At 39.8% G+C, this 12,403-nt stretch overlaps 1 protein-coding gene across 1 annotated transcript; it reads right to left on the bottom strand.

Moving 5' to 3' along the window:
• Positions 1 to 822: 822 nt before the first annotated feature.
• On the bottom strand, positions 823 to 9,948 carry si:ch211-13f8.1 (uncharacterized). Its single transcript, XM_051128474.1, has 9 exons — positions 8,979 to 9,948; positions 8,427 to 8,496; positions 7,586 to 7,726; positions 5,948 to 7,140; positions 5,458 to 5,644; positions 4,866 to 5,080; positions 1,394 to 1,515; positions 1,076 to 1,254; positions 823 to 987 (listed from the first exon to the last, which is right to left on the bottom strand). Exons 1-7 carry the CDS (start codon positions 9,946 to 9,948, stop codon positions 1,490 to 1,492), a joined length of 2,802 nt encoding a protein of 933 aa, XP_050984431.1. The 3' UTR covers positions 823 to 987; positions 1,076 to 1,254; positions 1,394 to 1,489.
• Between the last annotated feature and the right edge of the window lie 2,455 nt (positions 9,949 to 12,403).

Below are 12,403 nucleotides of genomic sequence, written 5' to 3'. Positions count from 1 at the left end.
TGATAAAAAGTGTCAATTTATTCATTCAGTTTTTGTTCTTAAGAGGAAAAAATTCAGCCCTTCTAAAATGTAAAAATAATTTGAAGAAAGATATTTTAAAGATATTTAAAATAGCATAAAAAAAAGCATTTCTACTTGAAAAAGTATTGATTTTACATGTTTTTTTTTTCATCAAATGTTTATTATACTATATTCAAAAAGTTGCATTACTGAAGACTGACCAGCAGATGGAGAAAGTGACAAGACTTTAAAAGTATGCTTCATGCAATTAAATTACTCAGTATTTTTGTGCACTGTCCAGAGTATTCATATTTCAGTCATGTGTGAAATACTTTTAGTGTCTATGGACTTAACAGCATAGTCATAGTCCCTCAGGTAATTACTAATTAGCTTTTTAAAGTCATTGTTCAAATAAAATGAAAATTCTGTCATTATTTACTCATGTTGCCAAACCTTATGTCATCAAACCTGTCTTTCATTCTTCTGTTTTTATTTTTAATTTTTTTGGACTGTCTGGTTATCAACATTCCTCAAAATATCTTCTTATTGTGTTCCACAGAAGGAAAAAGGTAATATGGGTTTGCAATGACATGAGGGTGAGTAAATGGGTAAATTATTAAAAACCCACAAGTGTTAGATGTTTTTTATTTCATATTTCTTTGTAAACAATGCATTGCAAGCCATTCTAGATTTCTTAACCCATGAATGGAGAACAACACTGGCTAAAAGTACTTTGTAACCTTCTCTTATATGTGATCTTATCTTCATAATTTCATCTTCTGTATTTTGCCCATCAGTGCTTGATCCAGGAATGTGGAAGAATCCGGATCTTGGCTTTGCTGTCACGGGTCATGAGGCGTGTAACCTGATCTAGGGTCAGTCCAGCAACAATTTCCCCATTGACTTCTAGAATCTCATCTCCAACACCCAGGAGTCCAGTGTAGATGTTCTCTGTGGTACTTTCTCCAACCCGTTCCACATATATACCTATAAAACCATCATAAATTATTTTGATAATATAACTTTAAAAGATTTGATTAATGGAGGCAAAAGTGTGGGGGACTAGAAGTCTAACCTGAGTCAGGTCTTCCTTTGCCTCTGGAGATGACAAAGCCAAAGGGTCCATTGTTGGCAGGTCTGGTAAGTTCTATCAGTAAAGTCCCATCAGGAAAGGCCTGCACCAGCCGCCCTAGTGGACCTGCTCCTCGGGAATCCTCTAGTGACTCCTCTATGTTTTCTTCCTTCTGAAGCTCCCTGAAAAACATATATTAACAGCCCAATCAGAAATCTGACACATCTAGTATGATTTTACAGCAGAATCAAGAGATTAGATAACTGAGGAATAAGTCTTTAATGCTAACATAGAGATTTTATCAAATGCAATATTACACACCTCGGTGCCAAACTCAGTGGCAGTGGTAACTCTCCTAAAATAGTGGAACGTTCAAACTTCCTCTTTGGGGACTGTAGGCTCTGGACAGAAGATGCTTTACGTAACTGAGCCAAAGGAGACTCCTGGTGGCAAAGAGCAACATCACAACTTAACACAATATTCTTATAATATACATTAACATAAATAAACTAAGAATTTGATTTGTTTTGGATTTTACTGTGTTTAAACGTCTGACATTACATGGACATTATAGTTTAGAATATTAACACACCTAAAATTTTTTTTGTGTGTCACTAAGTACTTTTATTACAGAATGGATCTCATGAAAACATGGCATATTTCACCTTAAAATCAAAAGAAAATGATACACTACCATTCAAAACCTTGGTTCGGCAAGATTCTTTTGTTCAGAAAAAAATGGTTTTGAAAAAGTCTCTTATTCTCTCTAAGACTGTCAAAGAGTTAGACACCCCCCCCCCAATTTATGTCCAGGCTTCAGTCTTTCCTATTCAGCCTACCATCCGTTCAGTATGCAACTGGCAACAAAACTACCACCACACTGGGGCTGGGACTGTGCCATTGACCTGCTGCCTGAAGTAACCTTATCTAAGGGGAAAGTATATCCCCTGTTCATTCCAAAGCAGAAGGCCATGGAGGAGTACATAGAGGAGACTCTTAAGCAGAAGTTCATCTGACCATCAACTTCCCCTGCTGCTTTAAGCTTCTTCTTTGTGGCAAAGAAGGACAGAGGTTTGAGGCCCTGCATCAATTACCGTGCTGTCAATTCACAGACCATCAAATACTGTTACCTGTTAGCCCCTTCTTCTGGTCCTGGTCAGCCCTGGAACAATTATGTAGAGCTTACATCTTCTCCAGTTTGGACCTGTGGAGCACCTATAACCTCATCCAGATATTTGAGGGTGATGAGTGGAAGACTAACTTCGTAGCACCTTCAGGTTATTTTGATTACTTGGTTATGCAGTATGGATGATGGGATGAGTCCAGTTGGTTATGCCAACTGATCCTCTGTATTCCAAGGATTCATGAATGAGGTGTTCTGGGAGTACCTCTACTAGTTTATCCTTATCCTGATTTACTCCCAAAACTTGGCCAAACATCACCACCATTTAACAAAGGTCCTTTAGAAGCTCAGCGAGTACCATCTGTATCTGCCTTTGTCCTGGAACCCCACAGCTATCTCAACCTTCAAAGAATTAAAAGAAGCCTTCTGTACCTCTCCTACCCTCTCTCACCCCAACCTTAATTTCCCTTTCGTGCTAGAGGTTGATGCTTCCACCACCGGGGTAGGAGCTGTTCCGTCCCAGTGTCAAGGTGAGCCTCCCATACTCCATCCATGTGCCTTCTATTCCAAGAAACTGTCTTCGGCAGAGTGCAACTACGATATTGATAACCGCAAACTGCTGGCAATCAAACTGGCTCTTGAGGAATGCAGACACTGGATGGCGGGAGCCATCAAACACCCTTTTGAGGTAATCACAGGCCATAGAAACCTGGAATATCTTTGTGAAGTTCATTTGCTTGAACTTTACAGTATCCTATAGACCTGGATACAAGAACCGAAAAGCTGATGCTCTTTACCGTATACACAACCCTGATCCTGAAATCTCATCTCCAGAGCCTATTCTCATTCTCAAAGATTCCTCATCAACTGTCCGCTGGGAAGCTGGTCCCACTATCTATTCCCCGTCGACCCTGGGTCCCATATTGGGATAGATTTCCTCACAGACTTACCATCCTCAGAATCCAACACCTGCGTCCTGGTAGTGAAAGACTGCTTTTCAAAGGCCTGCAAGCTAATACCCCTCAAGAGTATGCCAACTCCCTTGGAGACTGCAGAGTCACTCTTCCAGAATGTTTTCTGGCACTTTGGGATTCCTGAGGAGATTGTCTCAGAGGTCCTCAGTAAATTTTCAGAGTATGGCATGCCTTCTTCTAGCTACTTGGTGTCTCTGTGAGTCTCTCTTCAGGATATCACCCTCAGACCAACAGCCAGACTGAGTGCAAGATCCAGGATATAGGGAGATACCTGCAGTCATAATGCCATAACACATCTACCTTCCATGGCCGAGTATGCACACAACTCATTACACCAGGAAACCACAGGGCTAATACCATTCCAGTGTATACTCGGCTACCAATCACCCATTTCCCTGGTCACAAGAGCCATCGGAGATTCTAGCTGTCAACCACTGGTTCCGTGAGAGCGAGAGGGTTTGAGACTTAGCACACATCCACCTACAGAGGGCAGTTAGGAAACAAAAGAGCCAGGCCAATGCCAGATAAACTGCTACACCGCAGTACCACCCAGTACAAAAGTTCTCTCTCTCCGCTAGGGACATCAGTCTTCAACTGCCCTGTTGCACTCTGAGTTACCGCTACATTGTCCTCCTCACTAGGACGAAGGAAACATTTACCAAGTCAACACCATTCTGGACTCCCGACAACAGGGCAGCTGCTTTGAATATCTTGCTGACTGGGAGGAATGCAGCCTAGAGGAAAGATGCTGGGTCACTCATGAGGACATCCTTGAGGACATCCAGTTTTCAGTCTTCATCAGTAAGCCTACCGTCCGTACTTTCCTCCTGCCCCTGTCCTTTAAAAGGACTTTTACCTTCAGCCAAGTTACATTGCTACTTTTTGAACCCAGTAACTTACCTGACAGTCTGTTAAAAAACAGCTTGTTTGGAACATATTTGTGCTCATTTTTAACTGTGACAAAGCCTGCATTTGTTTGATTAATATGATCAGTAAATGATCAGTAACAGTAATATTGTGAAATATTATTGCAATTTGTGAAAAATTATTTACTGTAATTCAGCACTTTATTGGTTTCAATCACATCAGAGTATAACAAATATTAGCATGGTGCACAAATATTTTGCCATATAAATAATAGGCTATGTCATTGGTTATATAATAAGAATGACCCAGACAGGTTTTATGTTCACCCTACTGATATTAAGTCAGATTCACACACCAAAGACCAACCAACACCAGATTACCGTTACTGTACTTCTCAAACATTTCACGACCTGACAAACAGCGATTGAACATGTTCAGTTGGCCAAAACAAGCGGCAACCAACTGCAACAGACGCTGGCAGGGTTAACACACTTATCTGACACAACCCGATAAACGCCTTTGCTACTGTTGGTTAGCATCTGACTGTGTGAATTAGCCTTTAGTATTCAATTTTCTATAATCTTATTTTCTCAGCAAGTAAATTTAGTAAACACGCATCTTATGTCAATTTGCCTCTTTAAACAGAAAGCAGTTTTGTCTATTTTGTAAGTCTACAGATGTACTGTGGTCAGCAGGTGAGCCGATACGTTTTGCAATTTCATTATACAAAGCCAGAGATACAGTCCAAATGGTCTCTTATGATATTGCAAGGGTGGGGTGCTACTGTTGGTGGACTCTTTAACTCTCTTTTTCAAAGAAAAGAACTCACTGTGTGGAGAGACTGGAGAGAGGGGGGTCCTCTTCAAAGGGACTAGGCCTCTGTGTGTAGGACTTGCAGAATTGTACCGGGCAGCGGGGAAACACAGGTGCTCCATGCTGTTGGACCGGCTTCCCTTCACCAGTTTACCCATACTGTTCAGTCCCATGGATGAGAAAAAGCGACGGAGAGATAGCTTAGGCCGCCCTTCTCGCTCCCCTGCTTTCCTACACATAGGAGAAAGAATAAGTCCATAATGAAACATGTAAATGACTACAAGATGTTTATCTTAAATTCTAAAAATGATGTTTTTTTTTTTATTTGTTTTTTGTTTTTTTACCCAAACCATTGTGTTGGGTTATTGACATACTGTTGGTAATTTTTGGGTAACCAGGTTCTGAGTTAGTGGCAGGGTCAGTCCCACAGTTTGGTTATTTAACTTATCTAATTAGGTAACTTTATTGACACTCCATCAGGTGAGTTTAATTTCTGTAGGAACCTTTGTTTATTTTATAATGGAATTGCCAACACATATATAAGAAACTGCAGCCTGGAGTCAAGATCACACAAGATCAAGTAAGGGATCTCTTGAGAAATAGCTTACCTAGACAAAACTACACTGTCATCCCAGTGTATTTCAGCTTTTCGGTGCTCTGCTCTCAGAAGTTCTGACCTCAGGTCTTCTGCCTTTGATGTACCCACTGCTCTCAAAGCCGGGCGGCAATCTGAGGGAACAGGTGCTGTGCAAGCGCTTCTGGGATCCTTGCAGACACCCTCACCTGCCAAATGACCTGATGTACAACAAATGAATGAGCAAACCTTGTTAGAGTAGGAATCGAGGAGACTGTTCTGAATCAGGTTGTTTAAACCTGTTATTCATGTAGATCAGGGATGGCCAACTTCAGTCCTGGAAGGCCACTGTCCTGCAGAGTTTAGCCCTGATCAAACTCATTTACCTGTGATTTTCTAATGGTCTGAAGACCTCGATTAGCTTGCTCAGGTGTGGTCAATCAGGTTTGGAGATAAACTCTGCAGGGCATTGGTCCAGAGCAAAATTTAAGGAACCCTGATTTAACTGCTCCAGGTAAACTTACCTGAGACTAGGTCCCCTGCAGGGTCCCATATTGTTAGAGCCTGAAGGTCTGTGGTTAGCACAGATGCAGAATACCTGAGAGAAGATGGTCTGGTGCAAGTAGTCAGCCCTGAGGTGACGGGATGATCCTGAGGGGAGGCACTGAGAGTGACAGTGAGGTGCTCTTCAGGTTGTATGTTTTCGTGGTGGGAGCTCCCATCCAGCTTGTGGTCAAGGTGAATGAGGCGGTACTGAACCGAGGGCATTAGCTTGACCACCCTTTGCCCTGTCGGCCGACTCTTGGAACCTGATTTCAGAGCTGATTTGATGGGGAGATGGGGAGGAGAGTCCTTGACATTGCTAGAGAGATCTTTATTCTCAAGATCAGGTGAGGTTTCTGTAGCACCTTGTGCATGTGTCTTCACTTTAGAACGAGTAGTTTTATCCTCCAGACTTGACCTGGTTTTGGAGTTCCTTCTCTGAGCCCATAAATCCTGACTTCGAGCATATGGACCACTACCGCTTTCACCTCTGCTTTCCCCTTTCCTGCTTCTTCTTCGAAGCTTCCCAAAAGCTGACGTGCTCTCTCCTGCACCTCCTACACCTCCCCGCCCCACACTTTCTGCCAGGCTGACTCCTCCAGTGAAAACGATATTTTCCTTGCAGGTCGGGTGGATGGTTCGGCGACATGACTGACCAGGGGTGACCCATCGAGGAGCTGCCTTCTCCTGAGAGTCTACTAAACTGTGCGTTGATTGGGCATGACAATCTTTGTTCTGTGCAGGTCCCAAGAAGCTTCCACAGGCTTCACATGTCCTGAGAATTTCATCCTTTGGCACCATGGCAGCCAGACACTCTCCCTCCTTGGTTAATATGGCCACGGGGATACCAACATTTACCCAGTTTATTGCCGCTCCCATGCTTTCCTCTGGCATGTTGTACCCCGGTTCTGCCTTTTGGGTGGAATGGGTTTTCTCAGCCACAACTGGCCCACGTTCACGCACCCGCTCCAGGTATCGCCGCTCAGCCTCCTTTTCTGACTCGTCTTCGAAACGTACTCGCGTGGGCGACTGGCCATACCGGCGTGAGCGCACCCCACGCTCATGGTTCCTGCCCCGGATGTCTGGTGAATGAACAGGTGAAGTAACCTCCTCCTGAGCTGTAACAAGTACAGCACTGTGCAGTGTAGATGACATACTGATTGGTAAAACCTCCCTATAAAGCAGATACAAAAGCTTTTACAGAACACCTGGTGATCTGTATCATTACATCTCTGTTACATCACTGCATAATGTTACATAATTATAATTTAAACCTGAATTAAAATGAACAGCAAATGCATTATTGATTTGAAGTTAAATAGATTAACATTTCTGATTTGATTTATTTGATCTATCATTAACTTTTATTTGTGTTCCAACTGAATGTGACTGGATTTATAAAATGCTTGCCAAATGTTACAAGCCATACATGTGATTATATAACACAGGAACACAACTTTGAATGAATTGCTTAAATGAATATTTCTTTGTATCATAGGATATGGGTTATGGGATTGCTTTGGTTTGATCACAGTAAAAAAGTAGTAGTAGATGATTTTAAAAAGACCATGATGTGAAAGAACAACAACAAGGCAATAGAAAGTGTTGAGGTGACTTACAGGCCCTCTCTTTGGCCAAGGCAGATGGGGGTTTCACTCTTAGGGTTTTGAGAACGTGCTTTGAATCGAGCTCTTTCTAACAGACGCTTTGCTTGTTCATGACGTGGACTAAGAGTTACTTCAGTTGTGGAGATCAGCGGCCTGTCCAAAATAGAAAATAAATTGTGTTCACGACACGTCACAATTAACCGTAATTCTGAGATGACAACACGTCACATTCTACTCAGAGCTGAATTATGTTTCTATGGCAACACAATCAATGCCAAAGCCTTCATGTGCTCCAGAACTTGTAATTACAACTTGTAAGCTCGGAATGTTTTGAAAGCTATGACTTGGACCTGTGACAGCTGTACCACCTGACTGGTGCCAGGTTCATTTAGGCGCTACTTAGGCACTAACTCCGAGTCCAAGGACATGAAAAGCTATGAGTAAAATGTAACGTATTGTCATCTCGGAATTACGGTAATTACGACAATGTGTGAACACAGCATTTGTATAATGACGATTCACAATGAATGATGATGTCAAATGTTTTGATGTCTCAACAGCCATCGAAACTTACAAAAGGCTTACTTCCATGAACATTAAATAATTAGACAGTCAGTATAATGATCTTGCACCACACTTCCCACAAATCAGAAATAAACATACAGAATGTCAGAAGCTTAAATCTGTTTTATGTAATCTTTTTCATGGGAATGTTATCTGCATGCCTTAATCTTAAAATGACGAGATGTTTGTCTTTCACATGGATTTGTATTCTGGCAGAGGTCTACCACAGCTGAGTAGAAATGAACAACTGTATTCAATGATGTTCTTGACTGAGGACAATGTGTCTTACCTATAGTTAAACACAGGGTCCTTTGTGATGATTGCTGAGTCCCAATCACCTACTTTGTAGGGAGGTAAATCTGTACAAAAACACATACTGTTGTAGAATAATGAACTCAAACCCATTTGATACGTGTTAAACTTTCGTTGACGTAAGGATGCTACGTGCAAGTGGAAGAATAGTACAAACCCACTGAACCAATATCCTGCTGTTACACAACCCTCCAGAAAACCAAGCTGGCAGATTTCAGCCTATCTATCCCTACGTTGTACGGTATTAAAACACTGTTATCTCCACTGCTCTACTTTCTCCCAAACCCTTCCCCCACATCTGTAATTACGGTGACAGGCAGGCACATCTGTTCTGAGAGATCATACTAACCTCCCTGCTGTGAGTTTTGGCTCAGTGACCCATGGGTGATTAATGCTGGTTAAATCATAAATAAAGTGAAAAACTGCACAGGGTAATTAAAGGAACACAAACAAAGATATTTTGAAGAAGTTGTGACATGTGGTAAGTATTTTCATCCCTTTGGTTTATCCCTTTAGCCTAAGGCCTTACTTCTGTGTGGCTCCTTTGGTGGTTGGTACTGTCCTTCTGCATGCATGGAAGTTGTGCTCTCAATGGCATCAGCCTGGTATTTGTTCAGGTATGTCTTGTTCATCTCAACCTTCTCTGCAATAGACAAAGACCCTCCCCGGAAGCACACAGTCTCCCAACTGTCTGCCTTCCACAGCCCACCAACTGGTTCTGCTGTTCCAGTCTCTTTCTGGAGACACCTATGAAAAGCACTTTCCAAGCTGTCGGACTTTTGCAGCTCCTTGTGAACAACTGCACCCACAGTCTTTAGTTTTGGCTTCCGTTTCATACCCTCTTCAGTTGTGGGTGGTACATCCTTTGGAATCGCCAGTGTGGAGGAACTCTCTGAATTGAGAAGTAACGTCTCAGGTCGTGCCACTCGCCAAAAGCCCTTGGGAGGAGCCCAGTGCCTGGGAGAAGACGTTGTAGACTTCATTGCAATGTCCCCATGAGGCTCACCAGCTACACCCACTGCAATGTTCTCTAGGCTAGACCCTTCACAAAGTCCACGTGACATTTCTGGTGTACCTTGAGATGGGCTGTCTTTCCCACTTTTGTTGCAAGTCTGTTTTTCTCCTTGCATCCCAGAGTTGGGTTCCAGCACTTCTTTATCATCAGGGCTTGACTTATTACTCTGCTCGGTGTATTCTGTTTGACAAGGAGACAGCGCTTCATCATCTTGGTTTTTCTTCGCTGATTCTTCTGTGGAACTCTCGGGTAATAGATCATCTCTCTCAGTCCCCTTTAGCTTTCTCTGGGACACTGCTTTGACTTTAGATTGCAGGGCAGAAACGGCTGAACCAGGGGCAGGGGAGCAGGAAAGGAAAGATGCACTGGATTTCAATAGATCAGTGGAGGGTCCACTTTGAGGGTCATCTGGTAGCTCAGCACTTTGGTCTTCCACATTCCTTAGTGGTTGTGTCCCAGAGAGATCCTCTGTCTCCTCATCCATTTTGCAATGAAGGGACACTTTAAAGGAAAAATGCCAGACACAAACTTAAACAAAATGAAGTGCAAGGTTTTGCAGAGCTGCTATTTATGGATTCCATGTTAGTGGATTAAATACTTCTGAATCCCTCTTACGCACAACAAACTATGTAAGAGTTTGCGTAATACCAATACTTTTTCACAGAGTTAGATTATCCACAACAAGCCATTGAAATGAATAAAAGTTTATAACAAGGTTAAACTGTTAAAGGTAATGAAAAATATATCACAATGGATGTATAGTGAATTGAATCCTTAATATAAAACTAATCTGAGAATTAATTGGCACATTTAAATTGTATAAGCATACATGGACAGATCTCTAGTTTGTATGTATTGGTACCCAAAATTAAGTTTTAAGTAGTAAAACATTGCATAATTCATGCATAGGTTTAGGTAAACCATGACAGAGATTCTATAGATGAGGATACAGGTAAATATGATTTATGAAATATTGCTTAAAATAAATATTTGTTGCGAATCAAACTTGTGATGGAGAATTTGTAGTTATAACAAACACACACACGTCATTACATTATTATATTGACATAATGCATGATATTATATGAATATTATATACTGTATAATATCTTACCTTACTTTCACTGATGGTCCATTCAAGTCTGTTACAGTTCACAGGTTCAGTTGAATAAATCGCACTGACCCAACATGCAGAATCATTTCTTCAATGGGCGAAACCAACAACAAATGTTACCCGGTGATATGAGGAATTACTCCCATGATGCTCCTCTTCGTTCAGCTGTCACCAGCACCTATCACTGTGCATCCACTGGTGGTAGATCCCATCTCTAACCTATGAGCGCTCGCTCAATATTCATGATTGGTCTGTTAATCCCCACAGAAATCAGACGGATTAGACAAAAATGGAAAATAAATGCGTACTTTAATTCCTTTGATGTCAACTGCAGCATTTCATTGCATAAGTTGGTACAATTCACAGAAATGTTATTTAAAAAGTGCACTCAGTATGTAAAGGTCACGTGTGATAGATAAGTATTTTGAGAGATGCTAGTGATTGCAACAAAAAGATAATCCGCCTGAGAATCTTGGACATTTTCCAGTGTTGACAAATACAAAAAAACTAAAATACTATGTACTAAATGATTGATTTATGATCATAAAATTCATGAGGCTGCATTTTATTTTAATTTCTGCAGCACACACAAAACTCAATATTAATATACACTTCCTCTTACTCTGTTTGTATACAATACACATATGCCATCCAAAACAAATCCTGTCAAACTGATAACATTTTTAGGACCATATTTTAAAGTTTAATTTTTTGACTATTTAAAATAATATTTAATGCTTAAATGTTTCAGCACAGAACATGTTAGACAGTTAGATCACAACTCAATAATTTGTAATGTAAACTCAATATATGCTTATATTTAGGTGAAAAATAATAACATTTTATACATAAAATATTTTCCAAATATTTTGAATTCTGGTGTTAATGTTAACAATTAACATTATTCATTCCAATTTATATGTTTTTGCATGTTTCAGTTCAGTTAATTTTTCACGTTTATATGCATTCACATTTTTGTGCTTGTCTTTGTACTGAGATTTGGCAGAAGTTTCATATAGAAGCTCATTTATGCCATATTAGAAAAAAAAATCATGTTTTAAATCATAATTATGACATAAAAAGTCATCACTAAAAAGTAGAAAGCTGATATTTTTTATGTCATAATTATAGATCATATATTTATATATGATAATTATAGATCATATTATATTTAGATCATAATATCTCTTTTTCCCCATATCATAAGTATGACTTTATATCATAATTTAATCGGTTTATGTCATAATTGTGACTTTATGTCTTGACTTTTGTCTCTTAAGTATGACTTTTATGTCAGAATTTTGTCTTTTTATCTCATAAATGACTTACGCCATAATTTTTATTTTTATGTAGTAATTGTGATTTTTATATCTACATTCTCTTTCATTTTATGAATGTGACTTTTATGTGCTCAGTATGACTTGTCATAATTTACACTTTTCATTTAATAAATTGCCTTATTTGTCATAATTTTTCATTTTCATTTCAGAAATATGAATTAGTATTTCATCATTACATCATTAATGCCAGAATTTTAACTTTCATCCCATAATCATGACATTTTATGTCATAGTTTCCACTTATAATCTCAGAAATATGACTTGTTACGTCATAATTTTGACTTAGCATGTCATAATTTTCTTTTATCTTATAAATGACTATGTAATAACTATGATTTTTATATCAAAATTCTGTTTCATTTGATAAATATGACTTTAATGTGCTTATTACGACTTACGTCATAATTTCCAGTTTTCATTTAAGAAATTTGACTTAGTGTGTCATTTTGCCTTTTTGTCATAATTTTCAGTTTTCATTTGATAAA

This window comes from Labeo rohita, chromosome 2, assembly GCF_022985175.1.
Source record: "Labeo rohita strain BAU-BD-2019 chromosome 2, IGBB_LRoh.1.0, whole genome shotgun sequence".
Classification (NCBI taxonomy): Eukaryota; Metazoa; Chordata; class Actinopteri; order Cypriniformes; family Cyprinidae; genus Labeo; species Labeo rohita.
Note: the sequence above shows the minus strand (reverse complement) of the source record. Positions and strands in the feature narration are given on the sequence as shown.

Bases quoted from the DNA above. Each gene is read 5' to 3' on its own strand.
- si:ch211-13f8.1 (XM_051128474.1), bottom strand. From the start codon at position 9,948: ATGGATGAGGAGACAGAGGATCTCTCTGGGACACAACCACTAAGGAAT. The intron at 7,727-8,426 runs GTAAGACACATT...TATTTTGGACAG, and splicing joins GACCCTGTGTTTAACTATAG to GCCGCTGATCTCCACAACTG. The intron at 5,645-5,947 runs GTAAGTTTACCT...GTTGTACATCAG, and splicing joins TGCAGGGGACCTAGTCTCAG to GTCATTTGGCAGGTGAGGGT.